The sequence below is a fragment of the Schistocerca serialis genome, chromosome 6 (assembly GCF_023864345.2).
Source record: "Schistocerca serialis cubense isolate TAMUIC-IGC-003099 chromosome 6, iqSchSeri2.2, whole genome shotgun sequence".
Lineage (NCBI taxonomy): Eukaryota > Metazoa > Arthropoda > Insecta > Orthoptera > Acrididae > Schistocerca > Schistocerca serialis.
In genome coordinates this window covers 127,705,588-127,731,281 of record NC_064643.1, presented here as the reverse complement: position 1 = coordinate 127,731,281, position 25,694 = coordinate 127,705,588, and the positions used below count along the sequence as shown (strand labels likewise).

Genomic DNA, 25,694 nt, shown 5'->3' with positions numbered 1-25,694 from the left:
AATATATGAGGCAATGACTTCCATGGTACTAGAGCGCAAAAACTGTAGAGGAAGAGAGAGATTGGAATACATCGAGCAGATAATTGAAGACGTAGGTTGGAAGCGTTACTCTGAGGTGAAGAGGTTGTCCCAGCAGAACAGGAGAGGAAATCGTGGCGAGCAGCATCAAACCAGTCAGAAGACTGATGAAAAATTAAAAAAAAAAAAAAAAAAAACACTGATGACCTTCGATATCCATGGATTTTACTCCCCGTAGAAGAAGATTCCTTGGTAGTCCAGGCGAAAGATGGGGAGATGGTGTTCATGAGGACCTGCTACAAATCGGCAGATCTGACTGGTGGCAGAAAGAGGGAAACAGATTACAATGGAAGAGCAACAATTCTGTAGCTGCCCCGTGCTCTCTGAGCCTAATCGCGTGAAGTAAAGTGTCTGACGAATAAGCCGAGGCCACGACGTTCGGATCACGGATTTACTTCAGACTCTGTACACATTTAACAGTCCACAAGGACAACATTATGTGCAATTAGTAAAGCGTTATACTTGGGCGAAACTTTGCGCTGCGCGTGGTTAGCGTCCGGATTGTTCGAAGAAAAAGAAATTTTTCAAAATGTCAATGTGCTTTGTTTGTCCTTAGAAACTGTGAAGAATCATTGTGCATGTAGAAAAAACTGCATTCGGTGAAGCAGATACCGTTTCACTCTATGTCTGTATGAAAAATATCACCCTGCAACTTGTAATGTCGGTAACACACGCCACGATTAGTCTTACATTACTTTCGTATTCTGGCGTATTTTAACTCGTTGTATTATGGAATACAGTTATTTACATTTTCACTTATCTGTGTTTGATTTGGACTTTCCAAGCCTGTCCCTCGTCCTTACCAGATTACAGGTATAAGAGATTTCGGAAATCATGACAGGCATACATTATATTTGTAGATAATTATAAATATAGTATTTGTTGTGATGATTAAAATTGGAGAACAACCAAACAACAGTGGAAATCCAATAAGAGTTCACGCAAATACACGTCTTTTCATCATATTGCCTCTCAAACGTAATATGTATGAAATAATGTGACTAGCGTTGAATAAAATATGAATAAAAACTATGTGCAGGATTTGATCCAGCGATCCACCGATTACGGAGCTTGAACGGTAACCGCATGACTACCGCCATCTCGTGCTCGGCGTAACAACGCATCGGTACATTACTGGTGCGTAAGACTCTTGTTGCTTTTTTCTCGAAATCGATAACTACTACGCCTTACTACATGGACATTTTGCTTTCCTAATGGAATAGTAAAAGTGTTCTAAGTCTGAAATAAATTCGTGATCCGATTATCACTACCTCCCCTTACAAGATCTTTTGCTGGTGATGCTTTTATACACAGAGAAGTGACATGACTAGGGAATTTTAGCGAAATGTAGGAAGACCTGTAAGCCATTGACGCTTGGTCCAGGGGTTGGCAGTCAGTCGCCAGTATAAACAAACAAAGATATGGAAGTGTATAGGAAAAAAGACGCTTCTTGCATGGTTACACGAGCGCTGAGAAATCTCTGGAAGCGCTTGTAGCCATTAAATATCAGGTAATATGTGTAAAGAGCGACTGAAAGTTGAACGACCACATAGAACTTACCGCAGGTAAAACAGATGCAAACATATTAATGGGCGAATCCTCAGGAAAGGCAATGTACCCGGGATGTAGGCAGCTTACAAAACGCTTGTGCGAATAACACATGAATATTGCTCTTCAGTCTGGGATCCCCGTAATAGACGGGATTGATAGAAGAAACAGGGGAAGTCCAATGAAGTGCAGCGTGTTTCGTCAGAAGTTCATTCAGCATGCGCGAAACCATCAGTGATTTTGCCCGCTGCAGTGGCAGACATTGCAAGAGGGGCATCATGGTGTGGTTCACCATTAAAATTATTACAGCGTACGTTCCTAGAAGAATCAATCAATACATTACTTCCTCCTATAGATTTCCGTGAAAGGACCATTAAGGTGAAATTAGAGAGACTGGAGATGACAATGAGGCTTACGAACAAGCTAGTGGCGAATAGAACAGGAAAGGGGAGGGGGTGGGGAAGTGACATTCGTAGACAAAGGAGCCACTGTCACATGCCGCAAGAAGACTTAAAAGGCATAGGCTCAGATTACGTGATATTTATTTTGAAGAACCATTTACTGACTTCGAGCCCTCGGAATGTTGTAAGTTTACCCGTGACTTACATCGTCTCCGTCGTAGCGTCTTCCACTGCAGATTTCGAAGGAAACGCCGACGTCAATCGCAATCGATCATCGAAAAAATTCGATAGTGAAAAGTTTGTGCCGGACCGAGACTCTTACATGGATGTCCGGCTTAACGCGAGCTCTTGCCTTAACCACCTCGACCTTCCTCACACTGGTAATTAGTAAATAACTTGTAAATCCTACGTAGATTTTACGCCAGAACAGCGGTGGTTTCGTGGTTTCTTTGTGCCCACTTACAGAAACTACAGTAGTCGAAATTCATTTCTTTACTTTCTATTTCAAGGGGCACTAATTTTTATAAGGCCCCTTGTAGACAGAAAGGTAATTGTGAGAACGATCTCTTATATAAGAGGTTTCGTAAAATATTTGGCAGTGTACAGAAGTGTGTGTAATATGAAGATAGCAACTGTTCTCGAAAGGACAGATACCATTGATGACCATGCAGCTTCTCTAGAATAAATGATAATTAATTGAAGCCCTCAGCTCCTGACAGGTGTCGTTATAGGTTGATGGGGCAGCTGAAAATGTGTGCCCCGACCGCGACTAGAACCCGGGATCTCCTGTTTACATGGCAGACGCTCTATCCCTCTGAGCCACCGCGGACACAGATGAACAGCGCGACTGCAGGGACTTATCCCTTGCACGCTTCCCGTGAGACCCACATTCCCAACTGTCCACAATCTACATACGTAATGTACCTAATAGGTATTTGCCCATCCACTCATTAAAGGCGCACACTAAGTTCTCACAGGAAGCGTGCAAGGGATAAGTCAGTGCAGTCGCGCTATTCGTCTGTGTCCTCGGTGGCTTAGATGGACAGAGCGTCTGCCATGTAAGTAGGAGAACCTGGGTTCAAGTCGCGGTCGGGGCACACATTTTCAGCTGTCCCCATAGATGTATATCAACAACACCTGGCGGCAGCTGAGGGTTTCAATTAATTATCATTCTTTTATATATGTTAGAGTGTGGTTCTAGCTTTTGTAAAATGTTTGTTGGGCCCTTATTAAATTGCTAAAGATCTACGTAAAACGAAACAACAGACTTCTTCCGTGACGACAAAGTAGAGGTGTGTGTTACCTGCCTGCAAGGGACCTCACCGTCCCAAGACGACACTGACTTACGACATTTAATAATATACTCTGATCAGCCGGAACATTATTACCACCCACCTACTATCGATATAAAGCCGTCCACGAGGTAGCAGCGTCACCTGGCGAGGAGTGACTGCGAGTCAGACACACGCACTGCGCATTAAGTATCGGTGAGCGTGCTGTCCGTGTGTAGAGTGGGGAAGGCGCGCCATCTGAGGGAAGATAGTGATGGCCCGGAGCCTCGGCACGAGCACTTCGGAAACTGTTCGAGAAGTGCTGCGGTGAATGTCTTCAGTACGTGGTGAAACGAAGGTAAAACATCGTGCAGACGAATGAGGAGTTGGGGAGCCACTCCCCATTACAGACGACGGACGTTGCAGGCTCGTCAGAGTGGTAAAACTGGACTGGTGGCGAGTTTCGGCGGAACTGACATCAGTCCTATCCTGGGCAGAGTCCAAGTATCTCTGTACACACAATGAAAACGGTGAGCCCCCGCAGCCGACGACCGATGCATGTGCCAATGTTAACACCGCGACATCGGAAACTGCGACTGAAATGAGCACACATGACCATCGGCAGTGGACGTTGGGGCAGTAGTTTGATGAATCTTGATACCTTCATCGTGCCGATGGGATGACACAGATCCGTCGTATTCCAGGGAAACAGCTACTTGACATCTGTAGTGAAGGACGGAGACAAGTTGGCGGAGGCTCCATTACGCTCTGTGTAACATTCACGGGTTCAGTGGAGCTCGTGCAAGGCACCGTGACAGCAACGGAGCATCGTGTACTGGTTGCAATCCACGTACACTTTTTCATGATGATCGTTGTTTCCCGCCAGCAGTGGCATTTTCCAACAATACAATGCGCTGTGTCACAAGGCCAGAACTGTGATGGAGTGGGTTGAGGAACACAGTGGTGAGTTCCAACTGATTTTCTGGCACCCAAACTCGCCAGATCTGAAACAGAGCGAACATTTCTGGAATGTGACTGAACGTGGCGTCAGAGCTAATGGTCTCTCTCCCCCACTGTCCCCCCACGGCACAGAATTTACGGGAGTTAGGTGACTTGTCTGCGCGGATGTGGTGACAACTCCCTCCAGCGACCTACCAAGGCCTCATTGCTTCCACACCACAAAGCGTCGCGCTGTTAGCCGTGCCAAAGGTGGTCATAATGTTCTGGCTGATCAGAGTATGCCTTCGTTATGCTAAAGCAAGCAATTCACACTTCATACCAAGTTGCAAACCCGGATTGGTAATTTATTTGCCGTGTGCACTTCAGAGAAATGAATGAGGGGTTAGAAGTTCAAGATAGGTAAAAATTTCGCAAACGAGTGATTCGATGAACATATTGATATTTATGTTGTAAGAAGTCTTCGAAATCAGGTACTCTGAATACACTTAAGATACCTTACGTCTACTATGAATACACACAGTGCATTTAACATTGTTAGTTTGATTAACGAACACTCATAGAATATAAACATGCACTTACGTCTTAGTAACTGATGTGACTGCCCAAAGAAAGGCAAATACGTGTAGGATACTCGTGAGAGCGATCTGTTGCTTGCTGCAGTGGACACACAGTGAGGCGAGACAGGAAACAGGAAGCAAGAATGTGCCGATAGTGTAGAATTTGTGAAACTGTGGAATGATATGCTATAATTAGTGCACTGTTGCTCTCCATACGGTACACCTTTCCGTCCAGGTGAGTCGAAGATAATCCTCCCATTTGTGGATGGTGCTTCTGGGTGTCAACGACGGTCAGCGATGAGGGTGTTGCAAAAAAAGGTCCAAAAATGGCTCTAAGCACTATGGGACTTAACATCTGAGGTCATCAGCCCCTAGAACTTAGAATTACTTAAACCTAACTAACCTAAGGACATCACACACATATCCATGCCCGAGGCAGGATTCGAACCTGCGACGCGACCGTAACGGTCGCGCTGTTCCAGACTGAAGCGCCTAGAACCGCTCGGCCACAGCGGCCGGCCAAGACGGTGTTACTACTGGAGAGTTATACGCGTATTAAGTGAGATTTAAGACTGTTGATTGGGAGGGTCGTATGGGATTGTTGCCACTGATACTTCGAAAAGTAGATTCAGCCACCAAATCTGGATGGTTTATCTTCTTCCGTTCATAACGACCCGTTTAAGATCGGTTACGAGAGTTGAATCTTAAGGGGACTTGTTGTGTGTAGAAAACTAAAAAATGGTTCAAATGGCTCTGAGGACTACGGGACTCAACTACTGAGGTCATTAGTCCCCTAGAACTTAGAACTAGTTAAACCTAACTAACCTAAGGATATCACAAACATCCATGCCCGAGGCAGGATTCGAACCTGCGACCGTAGCGGTCTTGCGGTTCCAGACTGCAGCGCCTTTAACCGCACGGCCACTTCGGCCGGCTGTAGAAAACTATAGTGGGTGTTTATATACATGGTTAATCACCAGATACTTGTACCGCAAATATTGCGCAAATTGGAAGTGCTATTGATGTGCGGTTTTCACAGATTGGACTGGTAGTGAGGTGCCCGTATTATTAGCCAATAAACAGACTGTAATAAAACTTAGAAACTGTATTTTTTGCGGAGTCATTCACTTTTTTAAATACAGCAATGTCTGTTGACATTAATAAACCATAAGTATAGTAAATCTGAATATAAGTGATGTTTGTTACAGGAGTCTAATCGAGTCGTTTACAAGATATCGTATTTGGAAACGTTTCCACACCGACACTTGTTTTTGCCATTAAATTTGCTTAGTTGCTAGGTACGATGTGGTTACGCTTGCTTACGGTGTGTTTGTGTGTTACTTGAGTGCTCTGGGACTCGTCAGTACGTGACCGTGCGAGCAGTAGGCCTTGAGGGGACTGCGGGATTTACCAGTGTAGAAGAAGCCGACGTGATCATGGTGAATGGTGTGTTTAAGTGTTTAGAAAGTGTGCGACAATATATCCCAACAGGCGTCAACCATTTCGGCAATTATTTATCAACCTGTTCAGACAGTTACGTGAAAGTAGTAGTGTAACACCTAGACAACGTAACAGAGGAAAAGAAGTGACGACGAAGAAGGGAGAAGTTAATTTTCCTGCTGCTGTTGCAATTGATCCGCACCTTAGCTCCCGTGCAATCTCACGAGGAAGTGCCACGAGTCATACGCATTTTCCACTGACGTAAGTTCCATCACTGTCACATCTGTCTCCACTAAGAGCTGGCTGGAAACGATTACGAGAATCGTTGTAACTTCTGTACATTGGCACCAAGACGGATACTCCAGACGTATCGTGTATGTTGTTAAGTGATGAAGCCACATTTACCAACCAGGGCCAGTTAAACCGCCGAAACTTGCACTGTTGGTCTGTTGACAATCCCCGTTGGCTTCATCAAGTAGAACATCAGCGTCTATAGAGTCAAAATGTGTGGTGTCGGATAGTGAAACATCAGCTCAAAGGCTTTTTTTCGTAGACGGAACACTGAAACTGCGCAAGTATCGCAGCCTCCTAACGGACCATCTTCCACTGATGCTAGAAGACGTTTCCCTGAAGACTAGGAGAAACCTGTGGTGCCGATATGATGACTGTCCAGCCCTTAGTGCGCGAAGTACACAACACGTTTTCAGGAATTGTTTGACTGGATGCAGAGGACCTGAACCTTAGCTACCTCGTTCCCCGGATTCGACGCTTGTAGACTTTTTTTCTGTGGCGAAAGCTGAAAGACGCTGTCTACGAGGACATACAATCCACTCCCGATGACGAGCCACGACGTACTGCTGCAGCCTGCTCGGACATCTCCGCTGAAATGCTGCCACGCGTGCAGCAGTTTTTAGATGTCAGACTGGAAGCCTGTATTGCCACTGCTGGTAGTCATTTTGAACGTAATCTGTGACGGTTAATTTTCTCCTTATTGGTCATAATCCACATAACTAGTGCATGCACTTGTGTTGTTTAGTGTTCCCTACTACAGACATTATACAAGTGTCTGTGTGGGAAATTTTCAAAATACGATATGACACAGACGACTGTCACAAGGATCATGTAACAGACAGCACTGGCATTCAGATTTACTCTACTTTTACTCTGTTAATGTTGTTCCACTTAAGAAGCGTATTTGCACGAGATGTACTCATTCTTAGTACTATTAAGACCTGTTGACCGGCTAACAATACGAGCCCCTGACTACTAATCCATTGCCGGCCGCGATGGCCGAGCGGTTCTAGGCGCTACAGTCTGGAACTGCGCAACCTCTACGGTCTTAGGTTCGAGTCCTCCCTCGGGCATGGGTGTGGCGGTTGTCCTTAGCATAAGTTAGTGTTAAGTTAGAGTAAGTATTGTGTAAGGCTAGTGGCCGATGACCTCAGCAGTTTGGTCCCATAGAAGCTTACCACAAATTTCCAATTTTCCCTGTGAGCTCTGAGGTAATCATGCCACCGACGCCCAAAACTGAAGATACCCCATTTGGTAAAACACCGTGTCGCTTTTTTTAAGAAACGAAAGGCTTGATAATCGCACAAAGAGAGATTGTAACTAGTGGGCGGGGGCTCGAGTGTTTCCCATTTGAACTCCCAATGAGGCTGGCATCCGAGGTCGATCGGCGTCTTGCGTCGAATCGCATTCAGCACGCAACTGGAGACGCCATTCTACAACGGTGGTTTCGACAGACATGCTGCCCCGTACACAATCTTCATTCGCTGATGGATGTCTACTGATGTTTGTCCTTTGGCGACCGAGAAAAGAGTAACAACGCATTCGTCCTATCTGGACGCATTTGGTAATAACGTCGTTGTACTTCGCGTTTCTGCATTTACCGAACGCGAACTGGAAAGCTACGAACGCTACGTGCCTATATGTCGGTGTTTATATATCCACATTGGAGCCTGCCTATGTTGCATATACGCTGCAGCAATGCCCTTAAAAGGAAACTTTTTGATCGCGCATACCTAACTACTCCCCAAACTCTCTAACTCTTCCATGTCTCCTCCAACCCCATTTTAATCTTCTGGTCGAGTACTGTGATACGCGGAAAACTTCAAGTAAGTCCAGATCAAAACCAAGCCACCCATCTTCGGTAGCAGCCACTCGGCGTTTCCGTAGTCCATACTTCCATCACTCCACCTACAATCAAGACATCCCCGGGACTAACACGGTAGAATATTTACTACTAATCCTCGGCAGAAAACTAACATGGATTGCACACTTGTTGACCATACAAAAAAAAAGGCCAAAAACTACAAAAGCTACTAACAGGTCGCTGCTGGGATCTGCAGCTTACCGTTACCCCACTTATAAATCCATCATCCACCGCATTGTAATATACACTAATTTTGCCTGGATGTTGATCTCCCCTGAATTCTACAAGGCCATTGAAATCACAGAAAGACATGCACTCCACATCGCCGTCCACTTCCGCCAACCTTCTGCTGCAGAAGCAGACTTCTGTCACTAATTGATTCATCAATTAATATTCATATACAGGTTGAAGCACTGAATTTTGTTTTTGAAAATATCTGGAAAACTTCAAATCGGATTAAAAAAAGATTCTACCAATATTTGATCGTCTCGAAGGGATACATTCAGTGACCCAAAATTCGAATACCTGTCCTATCCCCAGAGAAGTCGGATGGGGTCAAGTGTCAAATCTTAAATAGAAACCGCCCCCCTCCCCCCCTTGGAAAGTAGTTAGAACAGTTCAAAGGCTTTTTATCAATACATTGTTCCACATAATCTGTAAAAGAAATTACTCCTATAATGTGGGCAGTTACTTATGTTGAGGAGAAATTTTTTTTTTTTTTTTTTTTTTGCTGTGAAAACCTGTTTCTTACTAAACCTTTTCGAATAACTGCAGTTTTAACCTTCTGGGATCCTAATCCGCTGTGTAGTTCTTGAGATAATATTGTTTCTCAGCTGTTTTAAAACTATTTAGATTTTTTCAATTGGAGTACCGTCTATCACACAGCGAAAAAAGTTAAGTACAACAATTACGCATTTTTTCTCTGAGAATTCGAATCCGCGGTAGAAAAGAGGGTTCTTACTTTAGATTTGAAAACTGATCCCCTCTCGCCCCTTTCGGGGCAGGGCAGAGTGGGGTTGATTTTTGGCTGATTAAATATCTTCCTTCGAGACTAAGAACTTTCGTTACAGCCTGTGCTGTAGCATCGATTCTGTTAAGTGTTTCCAGTGGAGTCTCCGAGTTCTTCTTTTACATACTAATCATAGCTTTCTCTAGAACATTCGGGCGAGTGCTTTCTTTGACGAACTGGAGAGTTTACCGCTGCTAAGTAACTGACGTATGAGGCAGTCCAGTCCCCTCTCGGAAGAAGAAGAAAACCGCTCCCCGGCGCTTAAGGCCTCCACCGGTCATCTTAACACGACGATTCGTGAACCTCCCGCTGAAATTGTAAGATTAAGATGGTGTGCATTGGTCTGTGAGGGTCAGGTGTTATTTGGGATGGAATTTCATTACATTCTGTTTATAGAATCTTCCGAAGTGTTGCTATTTCATTTCAATGAATTTATTTACAGGCTGATCCCGAAGTCGGTTAACATTCGATTCAGGGAACAACGTACGTAGACAGCTAAAAATTGAAACACATGCGTGAAATAATACGGGTATTCCTGAAATCAAAAACAGCTGCAAAAATTGGCCAACACGTGGCGCTGGACAGCAACATGTCAATTACGTCGCATGAGAATCGTGTACAAAATGAGCCGTAGTTATAGAGAGACACATGCTGGAAGGTACGACTTATATGCAAGATGGCGCTCCACCCCATATTGCTAAATATGTGAAAGATCTTTGACGTTAGCAGCCTCGGTGGAGATACTTGTTACTCTGAGATTCATTCCACCCGAGTACCTTGGTGACCAAACTAAATGGTGTAATATGATTGAAAATAATTTTGAGTTTTGTTTCTATTGTAAGTAGGCTGTTTAGGTATGAAAATCATCGACTGCTGTGTGCAGTCTGTGGCTGGTTGGTATTGCTGTAATATTCGCTATTGTAGTGCTGGGCAGTTGGATGTGAACAGCGCGTAGCGTTGCGCAGTTGGAGATGAGCTGCCAGCAGTGGTGGATGTGGGGAGAAAGATGGCAGAATTTTGAGAGCAGACAATCTGGACGTGTGCCCATCGGAAAGAGTAGATTTGTAATATTGGATATCATGAACTTTATATATATATATGATGACTTTTGAACATTATTAAGGTAAATACATCATTTGTTCTCTATCAAAATATTTCATTTGCTATCTATGCCTATCAGTAGCTAGTGTCTTCAGTGGTTAGAATCTTTTATTTAGCTGGCAGTATTGGCGCTCGCTGTATTCAGTAGCTTGAGTAACGAAGATTTTTGTGAGGTAAGTGATTAATGACAGGTATAGGTTATTGTTAGTCAGGGCCATTCTTTTGTAGGAATTATTGAAAGTCAGATTGCGTTGCGCTAAAAATATTGAGTGTCAGTTTAGTGTTGATCAGAATAAGTAAAGAGAGAAATGTCTGAGTACGTTCAGTTTTGCTCAGCTGTTTGAAAATCAAATAACGTAGAGGTTTTCCAGCACTGTCATAGGGGAACGTTTCACTATGTATCGCTACCAGTGGTTAGTCACTTGAGAGCAGGGATGCCGAACAAATTACACCAATTAGGCCCTTCAGTGTGCTAACGGCCACCTAACGTTGTTAAGTGTCGCCAGCACCACAGACCACGAACTTTATACTTCACGAAGATATGTTGCCTTCGAAGATAGACCTGCTCTTCTGCTCTCGTCGTATTCACTGTAATCTCTTGTGGGAAGAAACAAATAAATACTGTAATTTTGGAAATGAAAAGGTTCGTTGTAAGTAAGAAAACCGATTAACATGATAACCGAAATGTAATTGAGAAGCACATTGTCCTCTAAGAAAATACATGTTAAATCTGCAAGGGATTGCTGTTAAAGTTGTACTTGCCACCTGTTTCTGAATCAGTGGGCACAACAATGACAGAGTATCAGAGTAACGCCTTCCCTTCCGCGCCATATGATGCCACACGCCACGCACCATTCATGTTCATATTATTCTTCACTATGAACCAGACCCTACTACTTAGATAAAGTTGAGAAACGCTAGCCACTTCTACAACGAACCGCCTATACTGGAAGTGCCTAGAATTTGGATACCGGTTTCACGCAGAGTAATTGTAAATAGTTCATTTTGCACTGCCACCCGGGTCTTTTAATTATGAAACTACAATTCCACTCGCTCGCCTACACATTCAGACATGAAACAATGAATTTTGATTCTGTTATACGTACTCAACCAGTCTGCCATCTAAAGTCCTGTACTTTTGAAGACATATCGGAAATTCACACCAGCACCTAGCTGTGCACGAAATCTCTTACCCATGAAGATGAGAGAGGATCTTTATTGCGGTACGCGGTTCTATCGTTGTTCTGAAGTTTGTCATGGTTTAACGAAACCGAGCAATGAAAGTCACTTCCTCGCGTACACGTTCACTGGTGTGTATTAATAGCTGAACAACCTACTCCCTGCTGAACTGCTGTTCCAGGCACTCTGAAAGTTTTTGTACTTTGAAAGTACTTAATGACCACATAAACTGAACATTTTAGCGGAGCGGTCAGATACGAGTGAGGCCTCAGTGACTGCTCAAAAGCGACTCTCTGGATTGAGCGCGACAACCCCTAAGCTGGCACCCCCTCGGCCGTACCTATACCTTCGCTCCTTATTTTGCCACTACGCGCTTCGATGGTTCACACCATCGTTTTCAGTACCTGACGTATGTCCTCTGCACTGCACATTACATTTACACTGGCGTTTAAAAGACGTTGTTCATGTTACAGATGTTTGTTTGCATTGCTTACAGAGCTACAGAATTAATTTGTTTCTATAAAACTATGTTTTTCTTTTTTTAATATATGAATGGGCTGCACCAGAATACTTCATATGTGCACAACCCATTTATTTATTATATTAGATAGCTCTGTTGTCGTTTTTTTAATGTGAATGTGCTGCAAAATTAGGTACAAAAATAATGGTTAAGTGATTATAGACACAAATGTATTTCCCTTTTGTTTTGAAAAATGTCAATGGACTGCTCTCGATTATAGATATGTGCACACTTTAATTATTACTTTAATTTTTTGTGTATAAAAGATTACAACAGATCGTATGTGTGTTTTAGGTTGAACTTATTGAGGGATGATTGGAAGTGGTTACATTAATTACTGTGCACTGGAACTGTAAATTGTAAGCATGGTTTGTTTTGTCAAAGTTTTTCAAGAAGTTGGTTGAGACTCTTTCACTATTGTCATTGAGCAGATGTTCACCAATCTTCTGTGTATACAGATTTGTAATTCTTCGTATAGACACATTCTGTGTTCTTTGTTCACTGTATGTAGTATTTCAAGGCTCCTTTCTACTGTGTCAAATCAATGTCCTCTGTCTTTTATATGGGGGGCTATTGCATATTTGTGTGGTGTGTCGTGTTGTGTTGTGTTGTATCAAAAGGCATTGATGTGTTCTTTGAATCAGTAGTTAAGTTGTGTCTATTCGACTGTGTACTGAGCCAGGCATTTACTTCACATTTTTTATGTATGCCAGAATGTAAATTTAACTGGACTGTATTTTAATTTATGAGGAAGTCTTGGGCGTATTTTATTGTTTTTGGAATGCAATTGTTATTTTGTGTTGCTTGAAGATATTGGCAATTTTTTGGGAGATGTTACCAGGGAAGGGGATGCATGTCGTCTGTGTACTTCCTTGTTTCTTGGTGGTTATTTTGTTGATTTTCTTTTTCCTTTTTTTAAACTAAATTGTGTATCAGTGTAGGTTTATACCTATTAGCTCCAGCTATTTGTTTTATGATTCTTATTTTTTACTGGAGCCTCTCATCACTCAATGGGACTTTTAGAGCTCTAGGGATCATTGAGCGGTAAGCTGCTAGTTTGTGCACGTTGGGGTGGTAGGAGGAAGCATATATGTTTATATGTGTGGTTTCCTGTAAATTTGGAAGACATTTGTTATTTTGGTTGCAGACAGATAAATTGAGGAAGTTAATTGTGTTATTTGTTTCCTATCGACATGCGAATTTAATATTCCTGTGAATTTTGTTGAATGTTTGAAGGATGTCTTCAGACACCATCTTTGTTTTTCCCATCAATGATCATAAATGCATTGTCTGTGTATCTTCTTCTGAGCAGAACTTTTTTGAATGCATGTTAGCTTTTCTGTGAGAAGTTTGTGCTCTAGGTGGCTGAGTAATATTGCGACAATAGTTCCTGATATGCTGGCACCCACAGCTAGCTCATTTGTTTGCTTGTGGATTTTTCCACTGAAAGAAGTAACTGTATTTCAATATCAGTTGCAGAAAGTTGATGAATTTATGATTCCTACTGGGCAGAGATTCGTGTTTTATTAAGATTTGTTTAGCAATGTCTAAAGTATTATGAATGGGGATGTTAGTATATAGATTCGTTGCATCTAGAGATAACATTTGGCATTTGTTGATATTGTTTATGTCTTTTAGATCACTGGCAAATGAGAGACTATTTTTTATTGGGTTGTTACTGTCAAACACAAAGTTATCCCGTAGTGTCTTCCCAAGTTTCTGTAGAATTTTATACCCATGGTAGTTTATTGAGTTTGAGGTAGGTCTTGTAGAGCCATCTGTTTTTATCGGTTTTTAATTGGGATCTTAGGCATGACGCTGTTGGATTCAAGCATGTAAACTGGAACTTTTCCGTTTCAGTAAACAGGAAGTTAGTATTTTTGAGGAGGACCTTAAGTTCAATTTGGAATTTATTTGTAGGGCCTTGTCTAGCTGTATGACATTATTTTCTCCAAAGAACTTTAGGGTTTTCTGGCTGGATATATTCATCATCATCGTCGTCGTCGTCATCCTCATCAATACATCCTCCACACATTCAACAAAATGCAAAAGAATATTAAATTCACACGCGAACAGGAAACGCAGTGAACTTCTAGATAACTAACTTTTTTCAAAAGCTTTGCCAAAGTACTTGATGCATGCTTATAATTTACTGTTTCATGTGGTGTCACCGCCAGACACCACACTTGCTAGGTGGTAGCCTTTAAATCGGCCGCGGTCCGTTAGTATACTTCGGACCCGCGTGTCGCCACTGTCGGTGATTGCAGACCGAACGCCCCCACACGGCAGGTCTAGAAAGAGCTTACTAGCACTCGCCCCAGTTGTACAGCCGACGTTAATAGCAATGGTTCACTGACAAATACGCTCTCATTTGCAGAGACGATAGTTAGCATAGCCTTCAGCTATGTCATTTGCTACGACCTAGCAAGGCGCCATTTATCCTTTGCTATGTATCTAATGAAGCATGTACAGTAACGAGAGATGTTCTCCAATTGTGGATTAAAGTTATGTATTCTACCAGTTACCTCCTGTTTTGCTAGTCTTATTTCTCTGACCTGTTCCAGACCTCACGACAGTTTGCGTGAGCTTTAACAGCGTGCATTTCGGCTACCTTAAAGTGGCTTGGCTGTCTAGCCACGCCACTACATTTCAATGCACAGCAATCAACATAACCATTCTCATTTATCCATCACTAAGTACAGCCTACAATATATGTGCATGATCTGTTGTAATCTTTTTATAAATAAGACATTAATATAGTAACTCAAGTGTACACTTATCTACATCTAAGAGCAGCCCATTAACATTTTTCCAAACAAAAGGAAAATACATTCACGTATATATCCATTTCACCATTATTTTTGTATCCACTGCTGCAGCACATGCACATTTAACAATGTATATACAGCTACATAACGTAATAACTGAGTTGTGAACCTTTCAGTATCCTGGTGCAGCCCCTTCATATATTGAAAAAAATGTTTTGTACAAATCATTTAATTTTGTATCTCTGTATCCATTGTAAAAGTAAGGAAAAAACATTTCTGTAATAAGTACAATATCTTTGAACGCCAGTGTAAATGAAACGTGCAGTGAAGAGAACATAGATCAGGCAACAGTATGCGCACCTGTTACAGCTTTTCTGTCCTTGTAAGTGCAATTCATTTTCAGAAATTGATGTTATTTGACCTATTAAGTGCCTTTTCTAAATAATTTTTATAATTAGCAGAAGACGCAAAATAATCCACAATGCCCTTGGTCTGTGACTGTACTCTTCAACACCACCAGTCATGTAAATAAACCATTTCCCATGAAGAAGATGACGTGACCGTCGAAATTCGTAGTGGCAAAATAAACAAGTGACTGACGCAGAAACTGTTTTATTTGTGACATGTGGAATAATCGAGTCTACTACCGGATGTTTGTGTCGCTCTGGCACAATATTTCGGCCACCTAACTCGTTGCCTTCTTCAGGTGTCCTGTTCTTCATTACCTTCTATGGATAATTATTACAGTGTATCTTTCTTAAACTGAGGGATTAAGAATAACTGCAACTATTTTGTCAAGATGACGATAACTTGCAATATCGCACATCGAAGTCGTACGGGGGTTGCCCGCAGAAATGTCAGTCCAGTGCTCTTTCTTGCTACCGGAAAGTTATTCCTACGCTGGATTGGTCCTATTATCTACTGGAAACCTTTTACTTTCTCTCGCACTTGACACTCCCTAATACTTCAGGCTACGTCAGCCTGTGTGTCTGCCCGCTCTATGTGGCTCTGAGCCTTCTACACGGATCGTTATTTCGGACACCTGACCAATGTCTCCGGGTTACCCTCGTTTGCATTTCTTTGGACAATAAAGCAAATAAAACAATTCAAATTGCCTTATGAGTGGCTTGAATTGCTTCCGTTTAGTTATGGGCCTAATGCTTTTGTTATCAGAAATATTATTCTTGAAGTTTTTAAATGCAACAAAGTGAAAAATACTATGGGGGGGGGGGGGTGGGGGAGTACGTTTACACAGTACCACGTAACGTGGTTGCTACGTCACAGTCTCTTATGCACGTAGTTTAATGAGGATCGTTTAAGGGCCGCCACTTCCGCCATGCTTGTTGGCCTCGCAGACTTCCAGACCTCAATCCATGTGATTATTGAATGTTGGGTCACCTAAGTCTCAAGTCTACCGCGACCATCCGACGTCATTAGGGATGCCAAAAACAACATCCGAAAGAAATTTCTTACCCCATCTATTGATATGCTGTACAGTGCTGTTCACAACATTTTGCTTCGACGAAAAGGTATTACTGACGAACGACATGAGTGTTTGTTATAAAGAACATACTTTTTGCTAAAAAAGTCAATTGTTATGCTACTTATTGCTTTTGTATCATATGAAGCGCCATCTCTTCAACATTTTGTGCACTGTTTTCGGTGTGTATAAATCCCAGTGTCATTTCAAACATGTGTGTATTTTTACCTCTCTGCCTACATCATTCCCTGAAGTACTGAATTTTCTCAAGTTAACGGTCCTTCATGTCACCCAGCAGTTGACTGAAGAGAGAAGGATGTGTACAAGCAATTGGCTTTCTTAGCGATGCACGTGGCCATGACCACTTACCAGAGGTCTTTCGTAGTAAGCTATGTGTCATGTTTACTTGATCATCCCGTGTCACATAATTATGGTGTAAGCTCCATCTCTAACGGTTTCATTTTCAGTATCTTTGAATGACATTTAATTCGTCCTTGAAAAGGACGTATGAAGCATAATAGTCAATGTGCGATAGCCCATGAACTTACGTTGCCCTCAGCAATCAGTGGCGTTTTGATGTTACTCCATTTAGATTGCGCAATATGGAAGTGTGTCTTACATTTGAACCACCATTGCGTGTTCAGCTTCACTGCCACGTCTCTGACTGGTGGATTCCTCAATCAGCCCAAGCAGTTCCTACGGCAGAGGAATACGTATCATGTCTGTTTTGAGTTTTGTCTGAAGCAGGTAGAATACTGTATTAAACCAAGATTTTCTTCAGTTTTCCGTGTACCTGAGCAAACCTCTTCTCACCTTTATAAACTGCTCTCTCTTTTGCATCTGCTTTCCTTTCATTAATAATCATCATTAAGGGACTATAACTTTTTATGTTATCTTGTTCATATTGAATGTTGTACCCAATAACGAATATTGTGAATTTATACGAGACGCATTCATTCAGTAAGTAATGCAACACGTTTTCTCCTCGACCAATTTCGGTTGAAAAAAAACGCGGAATTTGTTGTGGGACATTATGAAATATTTCCGCTTCAGCCCCAATAGTTTCATGAAATTACGATTGGTGGCGGCTCTGTAAGTAGCCTTCAAAATGGCGTCTTTAAAGTGGATGTGCGTTCCGAAAAAGGAGCTCTCAGAGTTTCTTTTGACGCAGAACCAGAGCGTCGCAGATATTTTTAAGCGCTTGCAGAATGTCTACTGAAGTCTGTCAGTGAACAAAAGCCCGGTGAGTCGTTGGATGAGGCAAGAAGCAACGTTCACAGTACCAGCGAAGGAATAAATTGTTAATTACACCTCCAAGGTGACGTGAATTTCAACTTGCTGCGTCTGCCAATTCCTGAGAAAGGCGGTCTTACCAGACTGCCAGATAAACGAGAGAAAAATTATTATTTTCGTATTATATAACTAGAATTTGACAATTTCTGGAGATTTTCGTTTACTTCTACTGTGAAACTCTCCTTTTTATCAAATTTCATGATTCTAGGTCAAGGGGAAGTCCCCTATAGGTTTTGATGGAGGAGTTTACTAGTATCAAAATATGCGATATACACGGCCGTATCTTTTGACTGTATTGACTTAGAAGCGTAAATGTTTTACACTGCCATAGGATCGTAGATCTTAGTACCTGACACGAATCTGAACTTGTTGCATCTACCCGTTTCTGTAAAAGGGATCTTGACAGACAGAAAGTCAACAAAGTGATCCTCTGTGGGTTTTGTTTCTAGCGGTTCAGGTACGGAACCTAAAAAAAAACTAATTCTAATTTGTTTTTGTGTATTTAAAACGTCATTTAAGGTTATGTAAATTTTGGCTGAAGAGCACTTTTATCAGCTGCCAGCCCTTCCTGCCTGGGGAACCGAAACGACAAAGTAGAAAAAATGGCTCTGAGCACTATGGGACTTAACATCTGAGATCATCAGTCCCCTAGAACTTAGAAGTACTTAAACCTAACTAACCTAAGGACGTCAAACACATCAATTCCCGAGGCAGGATTCGAACCTGCGGCCGTAGCGGTCGCGCGGTTCCAGACTGAAGCGCCTAGAACCGCTCGGCCACACCGGCAGGCAATGCTAGCTCAGTAGTGACTTCATCGCACCTGACCATGGAGGCCAACTGCGTCAATGAAATATTGCGGGAATTTTGCAACGACATCAGACATTTTGCTCGAAAACCATTTGTACAGTTAGTTTGTTGGCAAAGCCTCAAGCGATACAACTCATATTAGTTATTTTTGTGAAAAGAAAATCTCTGAGGAATCTGCGATGATTCCTGCAGAGAATTTGTTGAGATTGGAAGAAAGCACCAAGGTTAGTTACAACGAGAAGTGCACTGTAGACAGGATACGTGCTCGGCAGCTTTTTATTGTGTGATGGAGGGGAAGAGTTGAACGTGGTGCGAGGTTACAGAGTGCGGTGGGCGCCCCAGGGTCAAGTGCCAGCCTTACCGAGCAGTTTTCGGCGACGGGCGGCGATCGCACACTTGGATGGTGGTCGCCGGCCACTTAAGTCTCCTCTGTGTGGGCTCCATCCCGTGAGACCTGAGAGGCGCCGTACACGCATTGACGCAGAAATTTAGAATAACCGCGATATTCGCGTTTTCAAGTGCACAGCTCAAAATCTGTAGGTGACGTACTGAGGCTTGGCAGAAAGTAATTACCCAGCTGGTCGGCCGTGGTGAAGAGGGTGACGAGTGGAGGGTCCATGGGCCCCGAGCAGGAGAGCGCCATCCAGCTGTAGTCGGTGCTGAAGGAGGCGGACGCGTAGCGGCAGGGCTGTCCCTCGGCGGTGGTCAGCCGGCAGCTGACGCACTCTGCGGCGGCGCCCTCCCTCACGGCGAACACCTGCCGGCGGGACGGGCTGGGGGATGCCGCCGCCGCCGTCGGCTCCAGCGCCTCCGTCGCCTGGAACCACCTGCAGCACCAGGCACCCAGTTCCACGACTGCACACTCACATGTAGCTGACCACACAACGGAACGTACTCTCAGTTCGAATATAATGAACTTGCTTGAGGCAGAGAAGCTTATATCCACGAATCAGCACGGTTTCAGAAAGCATCGCTGGTGCGAAACGGAGTAGAAATATCTCTGGAGTGAGAATTCAGAAGCGCAGAATTGATTTTGTGTTGTCAACATACGTTGCCACAATGGTCACGTGATCTCGGGACGCCGTAGATTTGTCCGACATTTGTCCTATAAATTTTCAATATTGTCAAATCGCTAGTAAAGACCGATTCCCTTGGTAAGTGCTGTGGGCTTAGTACAGACGTTTTGCAGGCACCATAACAGTTTACGTCTGATATTTGAAATAAATTGGGGTCTTCGCTTTGAAGAGCAAAATGAACGAGCATGACGTCACAGAAGCTTCACGTCAGCACGTATTTACAATGTCTTTCATGACACATCTCGTCAAGTCATTTAACACAGCACTGAACGGAAAAATTGGGGTTTTGAGTCACCATCCCTAATATGCATAAAATGTTAGAATATAGTATCAGAAACGAGGAGCTAACAACGACAAAGTTTGTCAATGGCCGAAGCAGACTTTATAACCTATGTTCTTGATCAATTACGTTTGATAAATTACTGAGAAGTGAGACAACGTTTCAAAATATCGACAGTTATTTCCTAGGGAAAATATGTGCATTCATACACATCAAGGAAAGCTTCAAACGAATTAATGAAGCATGTTAAACTTATCCATTATGTTTTTTCTTACGTAATTAATAACGTCATAAACAACTGTATTTTACTCCTTCATTAAAGCCGACTTTTTTGCTTAAAATGTCATATGGTGGAATTTGCTTCGTCTACTTATGTTCTTATACATATTCATTGTGGGCGTCAGCGCCGTTGTGTTGTCGTAAAACCTAAATAACGTTTCGCTTTCAGACATACGACCGCAGTTGTGTAAGAAAGTGGAAAAAATATCCCAGTCATCATGGAACATCTCCAATTTGTCACTAAAACAAAGCGCTATCATAAAATACAGATTATGAAGATACAACAATACAAAATCCACTATTATAAGGAGAATGAGTGCGGCGAAAATAGGTTAATTTAAGATGTTAACATACTGGTACCGTCAAAATTTTCTTCCCGAGAAACCTTGACGTACCGTGAAATGACGTGACGTTCCGTTGGCGACCTGTGCGAATGCCTCCATTCGAAAGGTATTGAAGAATGTTTTAGTGTTATGTGACGAGGCGCGACGTCACCTGATGGCAGACGCGAATTGGCGTTAAACAATCTACGTCCTCCCTAGATCACGTGACAATTCCTGTTAAATGTTGACAACATGCGCAGGACGCAATGCTCACTCCAGAGATATTTCTACTCTATGGTTGAAACCCAGCTCGCCCTTTCCTCACAAGGTGCACTGCGAACTATGGACGAGGGGCAACCGGCAGATCGCAGTCTTCTAGATTTCCGGAAAGCATTTGACACGGCGCACCATTGCATGCTGTTAATGAAGGTACGAGCATATGGAATAAGTTCACGCATATGTGAGAAGCTCGAAGACTTCTTAAGTAACAGACGCCGGTATTTTGTCTCTGATGAACACTCGCCATCGAGGACAAGGCTATCGTCAGGAGAGCCCCAGAAAGTGTGACTGGACGACTGTTATTTTCTGAATACATAAATAATTTGGCAGACAGGATCGGCAGCTATCTGCGGTTGTTTGCTGATGATGCGGTGGTGTACGGTAAGGTGTCCAAGTTGAGTGACTGTAGGAAGATACCAGACGACAAAATTTCCAGTTGGTGTGACGAATGGCAGCTAGCCCTAAATGAGGAAAAATTTAAATTGATGTGGATGAGTAGGAACATCAAACCCATGATGTTTAGACACAGTACTGCTAGAGACCTGCTTGACACAGTCACGTCGTTTAAATATCTGGGCGTAACGTTTCAAAGCGATATGAGATGGAAGGAGCATGTGAGAAGTGTGGTAGGCAAGGCGGATGGTCGACGTAGGCTTACTGAGAGAATTTTAGGAAAAAGAGGTTCACCTGTAAAGGAGGCTGTATACGACGCTAGTGCGACCTATTCTTCAATACTGCTCGAGTGTTCTGGGTCCGCACCCAGTTGGACTGAAGGGAGACATCGAAGCGATTCGGAGGCCGGCTGCTAGATTTATTACCCATAGGTTCGAAGAAAACTTAAGTCTTACAGAGATGCTTCGGGGACTCAAATGTAAATCGCTGGAGGGAACGCGACTTTCTTTTCGAGAAACATTCCTGAGAAAATTTAGACAAGCATTTGAGGCTGATTGCCGAACTATTTTACTGCTGCCAACATACTCTGCGCGGAAAGACAGCGAAGGTAACAGAGAGATTAGGGATTATACAGAGGTATATAGACAGTCGTTCTCCTATCGCTCTATTTGCGAGGGAAACAGGAAAGTAAATGACTAGTAGTGGCACAGGGAACCATCCCCCGCGCACCGTACGGTTCCTTGCAGAGTATGGATGTAGGTGTAGTTAGTGTAGTACCTGAGAAAGAGGATACCAGTGTGTCCTCCATATGGTACGACCTACAACAGCAAACTCCTACCTCTAAGATAACTGCCCTCAGGAACGTAACCGACTTAAGAGAACAGCACACTTTCTGGTATTGTTTCCTAATGAAGTATACGATAGCCACCTCCGCTGCCAGGTACCACGTGCTTCAGCAACGTTACACTACAGTAAGCACACACTCAAATGCATATAGGTAAAAAAAAATGACTTGTCATCAAAAACGTCAGTTTGGGTCGTTCACAGGTGCACTAATCGACCCGATCGTAATCCAAAGTTTGAAGGAATCACATTTCAATCGTAAGTGGAGCCGTTCAACCAGTATTTTCTTTTGCATACAACAATTATGACTGTGCTGTTTCCTTTTGGGAAGGAAAGATTGACACAGAGTCTACATGAATTTAGAAAACATCGTTCTTGTGAAACAACTAGCTCTTTACTCGCATGAAGTGTTGAGGGATTTCCGATTGATTCCGTCTTTCTGGATTTCCGGAGTGCTTTGACACTGTACCACACAAGCGGCTTGTAGTAAAATGGTTCAAACTGCTTTCAGCACAATGGGACTTAACATCTGAGGTCATCAGTCCCCTAGACTTAGAACTACTTAAACCTAACTAACCTAAGGATATCACAGACAACCATCTCCGAGACAGTATCCGAACCTGCGACCATAGCAGCAGCGCGGCTCCAGACTGAAGCGCCTAGAACCGCTCGGCCACAGCGGCCGGCTGCTTGTAGTGAATCTGTGTGCTTATGGAATATCATCTCGGTTATTTGGCTGATTTCGTGATTTCCTGTCAGAGGGGTCACAGTTTGTAGTAATTGACCGACAGTCATCCAGTAAAACAGGAATGATTTCTGGCGTTCCCCAAGGTAGTGTTATAGGCCCCTTATTGTTCCTCATCTGTATAACCGATTTGGGAGGCAATCTCAGCAGCCGTCTTAGGTTTCTTGCAGATGGCCCTGTCGTTTATCGACTAGTAAAGTTACTAGAAGACCAAAGCAAATTGAAAAACGATTTAGAAAAGATATCTGTATGGGGCGAAAATTTGCTACTGACCCTAAATTACGAAAAGCGTGACGTAATCCACATGAGTGTTAAAAGAAATCCGTTACACTTCGTTTACACGATAAATCAGTCAAATCTAAGTAAGAGCAGCACGTTTTATGTTATCGCGAAATAGAGGGGAGAGAGTGCCACTGAAATGATACCGGATTTGGGTTGGACATCATTAAAACAAAGGCGTTTTTCGTTGCGGCGGAATCTTCTCACGAAATTCCATTCACCAACTTCCCCGCCTGAATGCGAAAGTATTGTTGACACCGACCTACATAGGGAGAAACTATCACCATGATAAAAATAAGGGAAGTCAGCTCGTACGGTAAGATATAGTTGTTCGTCCTTTCCGCGCGCTATAGAGATTGGAATAACAGAAGTGTGAAGGTGGATCGATGAACCGTCTACGAGGCACTTAAATGTGATGTGCGGAGTATCCACGTAGATGTATATGTACAAGAACCTACCAGATTTAGTAAAATGTGCTCACAGCATTACTAAAAAATGACTTACATGCATGTTAAAGCAAGATCCATTTTACGGGTTTGAGACCATTCCGTTAATCACATTTATAGTATGCTTACACACGTTTAAAAAGATATCTTCCTTACCCTGCAAGTGCTGTTATTGGCCAAACACTGATTGTCGTGCCCTAGGTAAGATTTCGAAAAAAGAAGATGTGTAATGTAAAATGAGACTAATGCACTGAAAATCTAATAAAACAGGAACTCTCTTCTGCATGGTGGTATACCTCTACGAAGTTTTGTTTCTCTGAAATAATCGTTCACTTTGTTGACATGCACAAGATGTGATAGCATACCTTGCTTCTCTCCTCATTGCACACGTTTCTGGGCTAACAAGGAAAACGCAGTTAAGTTTTTGGCAAACGTGAACACTGAAAATGTTGTCAGTTGAAAGCTGAAAATGTGTGTTGCATTACTTATCTAGGGCTACTCGCCTTTAGATTATGCGTTTTCCTTCGCTGCCTAAGCAATTCATCGTATCACCATTATGCCGCTCTTCCACTATACTCAGTGAGCTCGTATATTAGGTACATATCAGCCAATTCTTTGTCAATTAACCTACCGATACTGACGTGTGTCATAACGAACCCGAGAAAGAACACGTACTAAACCCACGTTTGAGGTCGAAGAGGGAAGTTAGCGAATGTGTTGTCAGCTACCTCTGAAGCGGAACTTTTAATGTGACTCCATTTGCAGTGTTCACACGATCGTAGTATGATATCGTTGGATGGTATGTTAATGACCGTCTTCTGTTTATATTGAGACAACACGCCCTTTGAACAGAAAAATCGACCTACTTGTGTTTGTTTTATATGTCATACTCTATTTGCTTGCCTCAACTTCTATTCGTGTGTTTCTGAATGCGGAAGATGGAGAACGAGGTGAGTATAGGTACGTTTGATGCAAACAATAGGTAGTGGGAGTAGAATGAGGTACTACCAACTTAACGTATGTGAGCATTTTCAACAAAGGGAAGTTGGCACCAAAGAGAAGCGGCGTTACCACGCTAAGAAATGTCAGCAAGAGAGAAACGACTGTCTATATGGCTCCGTATGAACTCTAATTTCTCGAATCTTACCTTCGTGGTCCTTACGCGGAATGTATGTTGGCGACATTAGGACCTTCCTGCAGTCACCTTCAAAATGCCGGTTCTCCAAACGTCGCCTTCCCTCCAGGGATTTCCATTTGAGTTCTGTAAGCATGTTCTTGATATTTCCGTGTTGTTCGAATCTACCGGTAACAAATCTAGCAGCCAGATTCTCAATTGCTTCGATGTCTTCCTTCAATCGGACCTGATGCATGTCCCAAACACTCGAGCAGTACTCAAGAACAGGTCACACTAATGTCCTGTAACGGAGTCTCCTTAACAAATGCACACTTTTCTAGAATTCTCCCAATAAACCGACGTCGACCATTTGTTTTCACTACCACAGTCATCATATGCTCGTTCCAAATAACGTTACGCACAGATATTTAAACGACGTGACTGTGTCAAGCAACACACTACTAATGCCGTATTCGAGCATTACTGGTTTGTTTTTCCTACACATCCGTATTATATCTTCCTACATTTAGAGATAGCTTGCATTCACCACATCAATCAGAAAATTTGTCTAAGTCATCCCGTACAGTCCTACAGTTCCTCAACGACGGCACCTTGCCGTACATCACAGCACCACCAGGAAGCAGCCGCACGTTACAGCTCATCATTTATGAGTATAACAGAAAGACGGTCCTAGCACTCTTTGCTGGAGCACTGTAGACTCTCTTGTCTCTAATGAATACCACCGTCCAGAACAGAGTGCTGGATGTATTTTCACTCAAGAAGTCTTCAGTCCACTTACATGTCTGGGAACCTGTTCCGTATCCTCGTACCTTTGGTAACAGATCACCTGGCCACGCCTTCCCGTCTTTAGTAGAGTTTCAGCTGAACTATGGCCAAATTACGTTTTTGGGTGGTTTTCTTTCGGCAAGAGTTTGTTCAATCGAACGTCATGAAGGTCATAATTTCGCATATCACTTTCTAAATTTGTGGTTGTTTCTTTGTAAGTGATGTACAACCACATGCGCCACTCATTAATCGTATGTTTGATTAGATCTGTCCAAATCACGTTT

The 25,694-nt window shown here is 42.8% G+C and overlaps 1 protein-coding gene across 1 annotated transcript in view; it reads right to left on the bottom strand.

Moving 5' to 3' along the window:
* LOC126484540 (venom dipeptidyl peptidase 4-like) overlaps nucleotides 1–25,694 on the bottom strand; it is a 320,902-nt gene that overhangs the window by 68,030 nt on the left and 227,178 nt on the right. Inside the window, exon 11 of the mRNA XM_050108088.1 lies at nucleotides 19,141–19,394. Coding sequence (XP_049964045.1) covers nucleotides 19,141–19,394 — 254 coding nt within the window. The remainder of the gene's footprint in view (nucleotides 1–19,140; nucleotides 19,395–25,694) is intronic.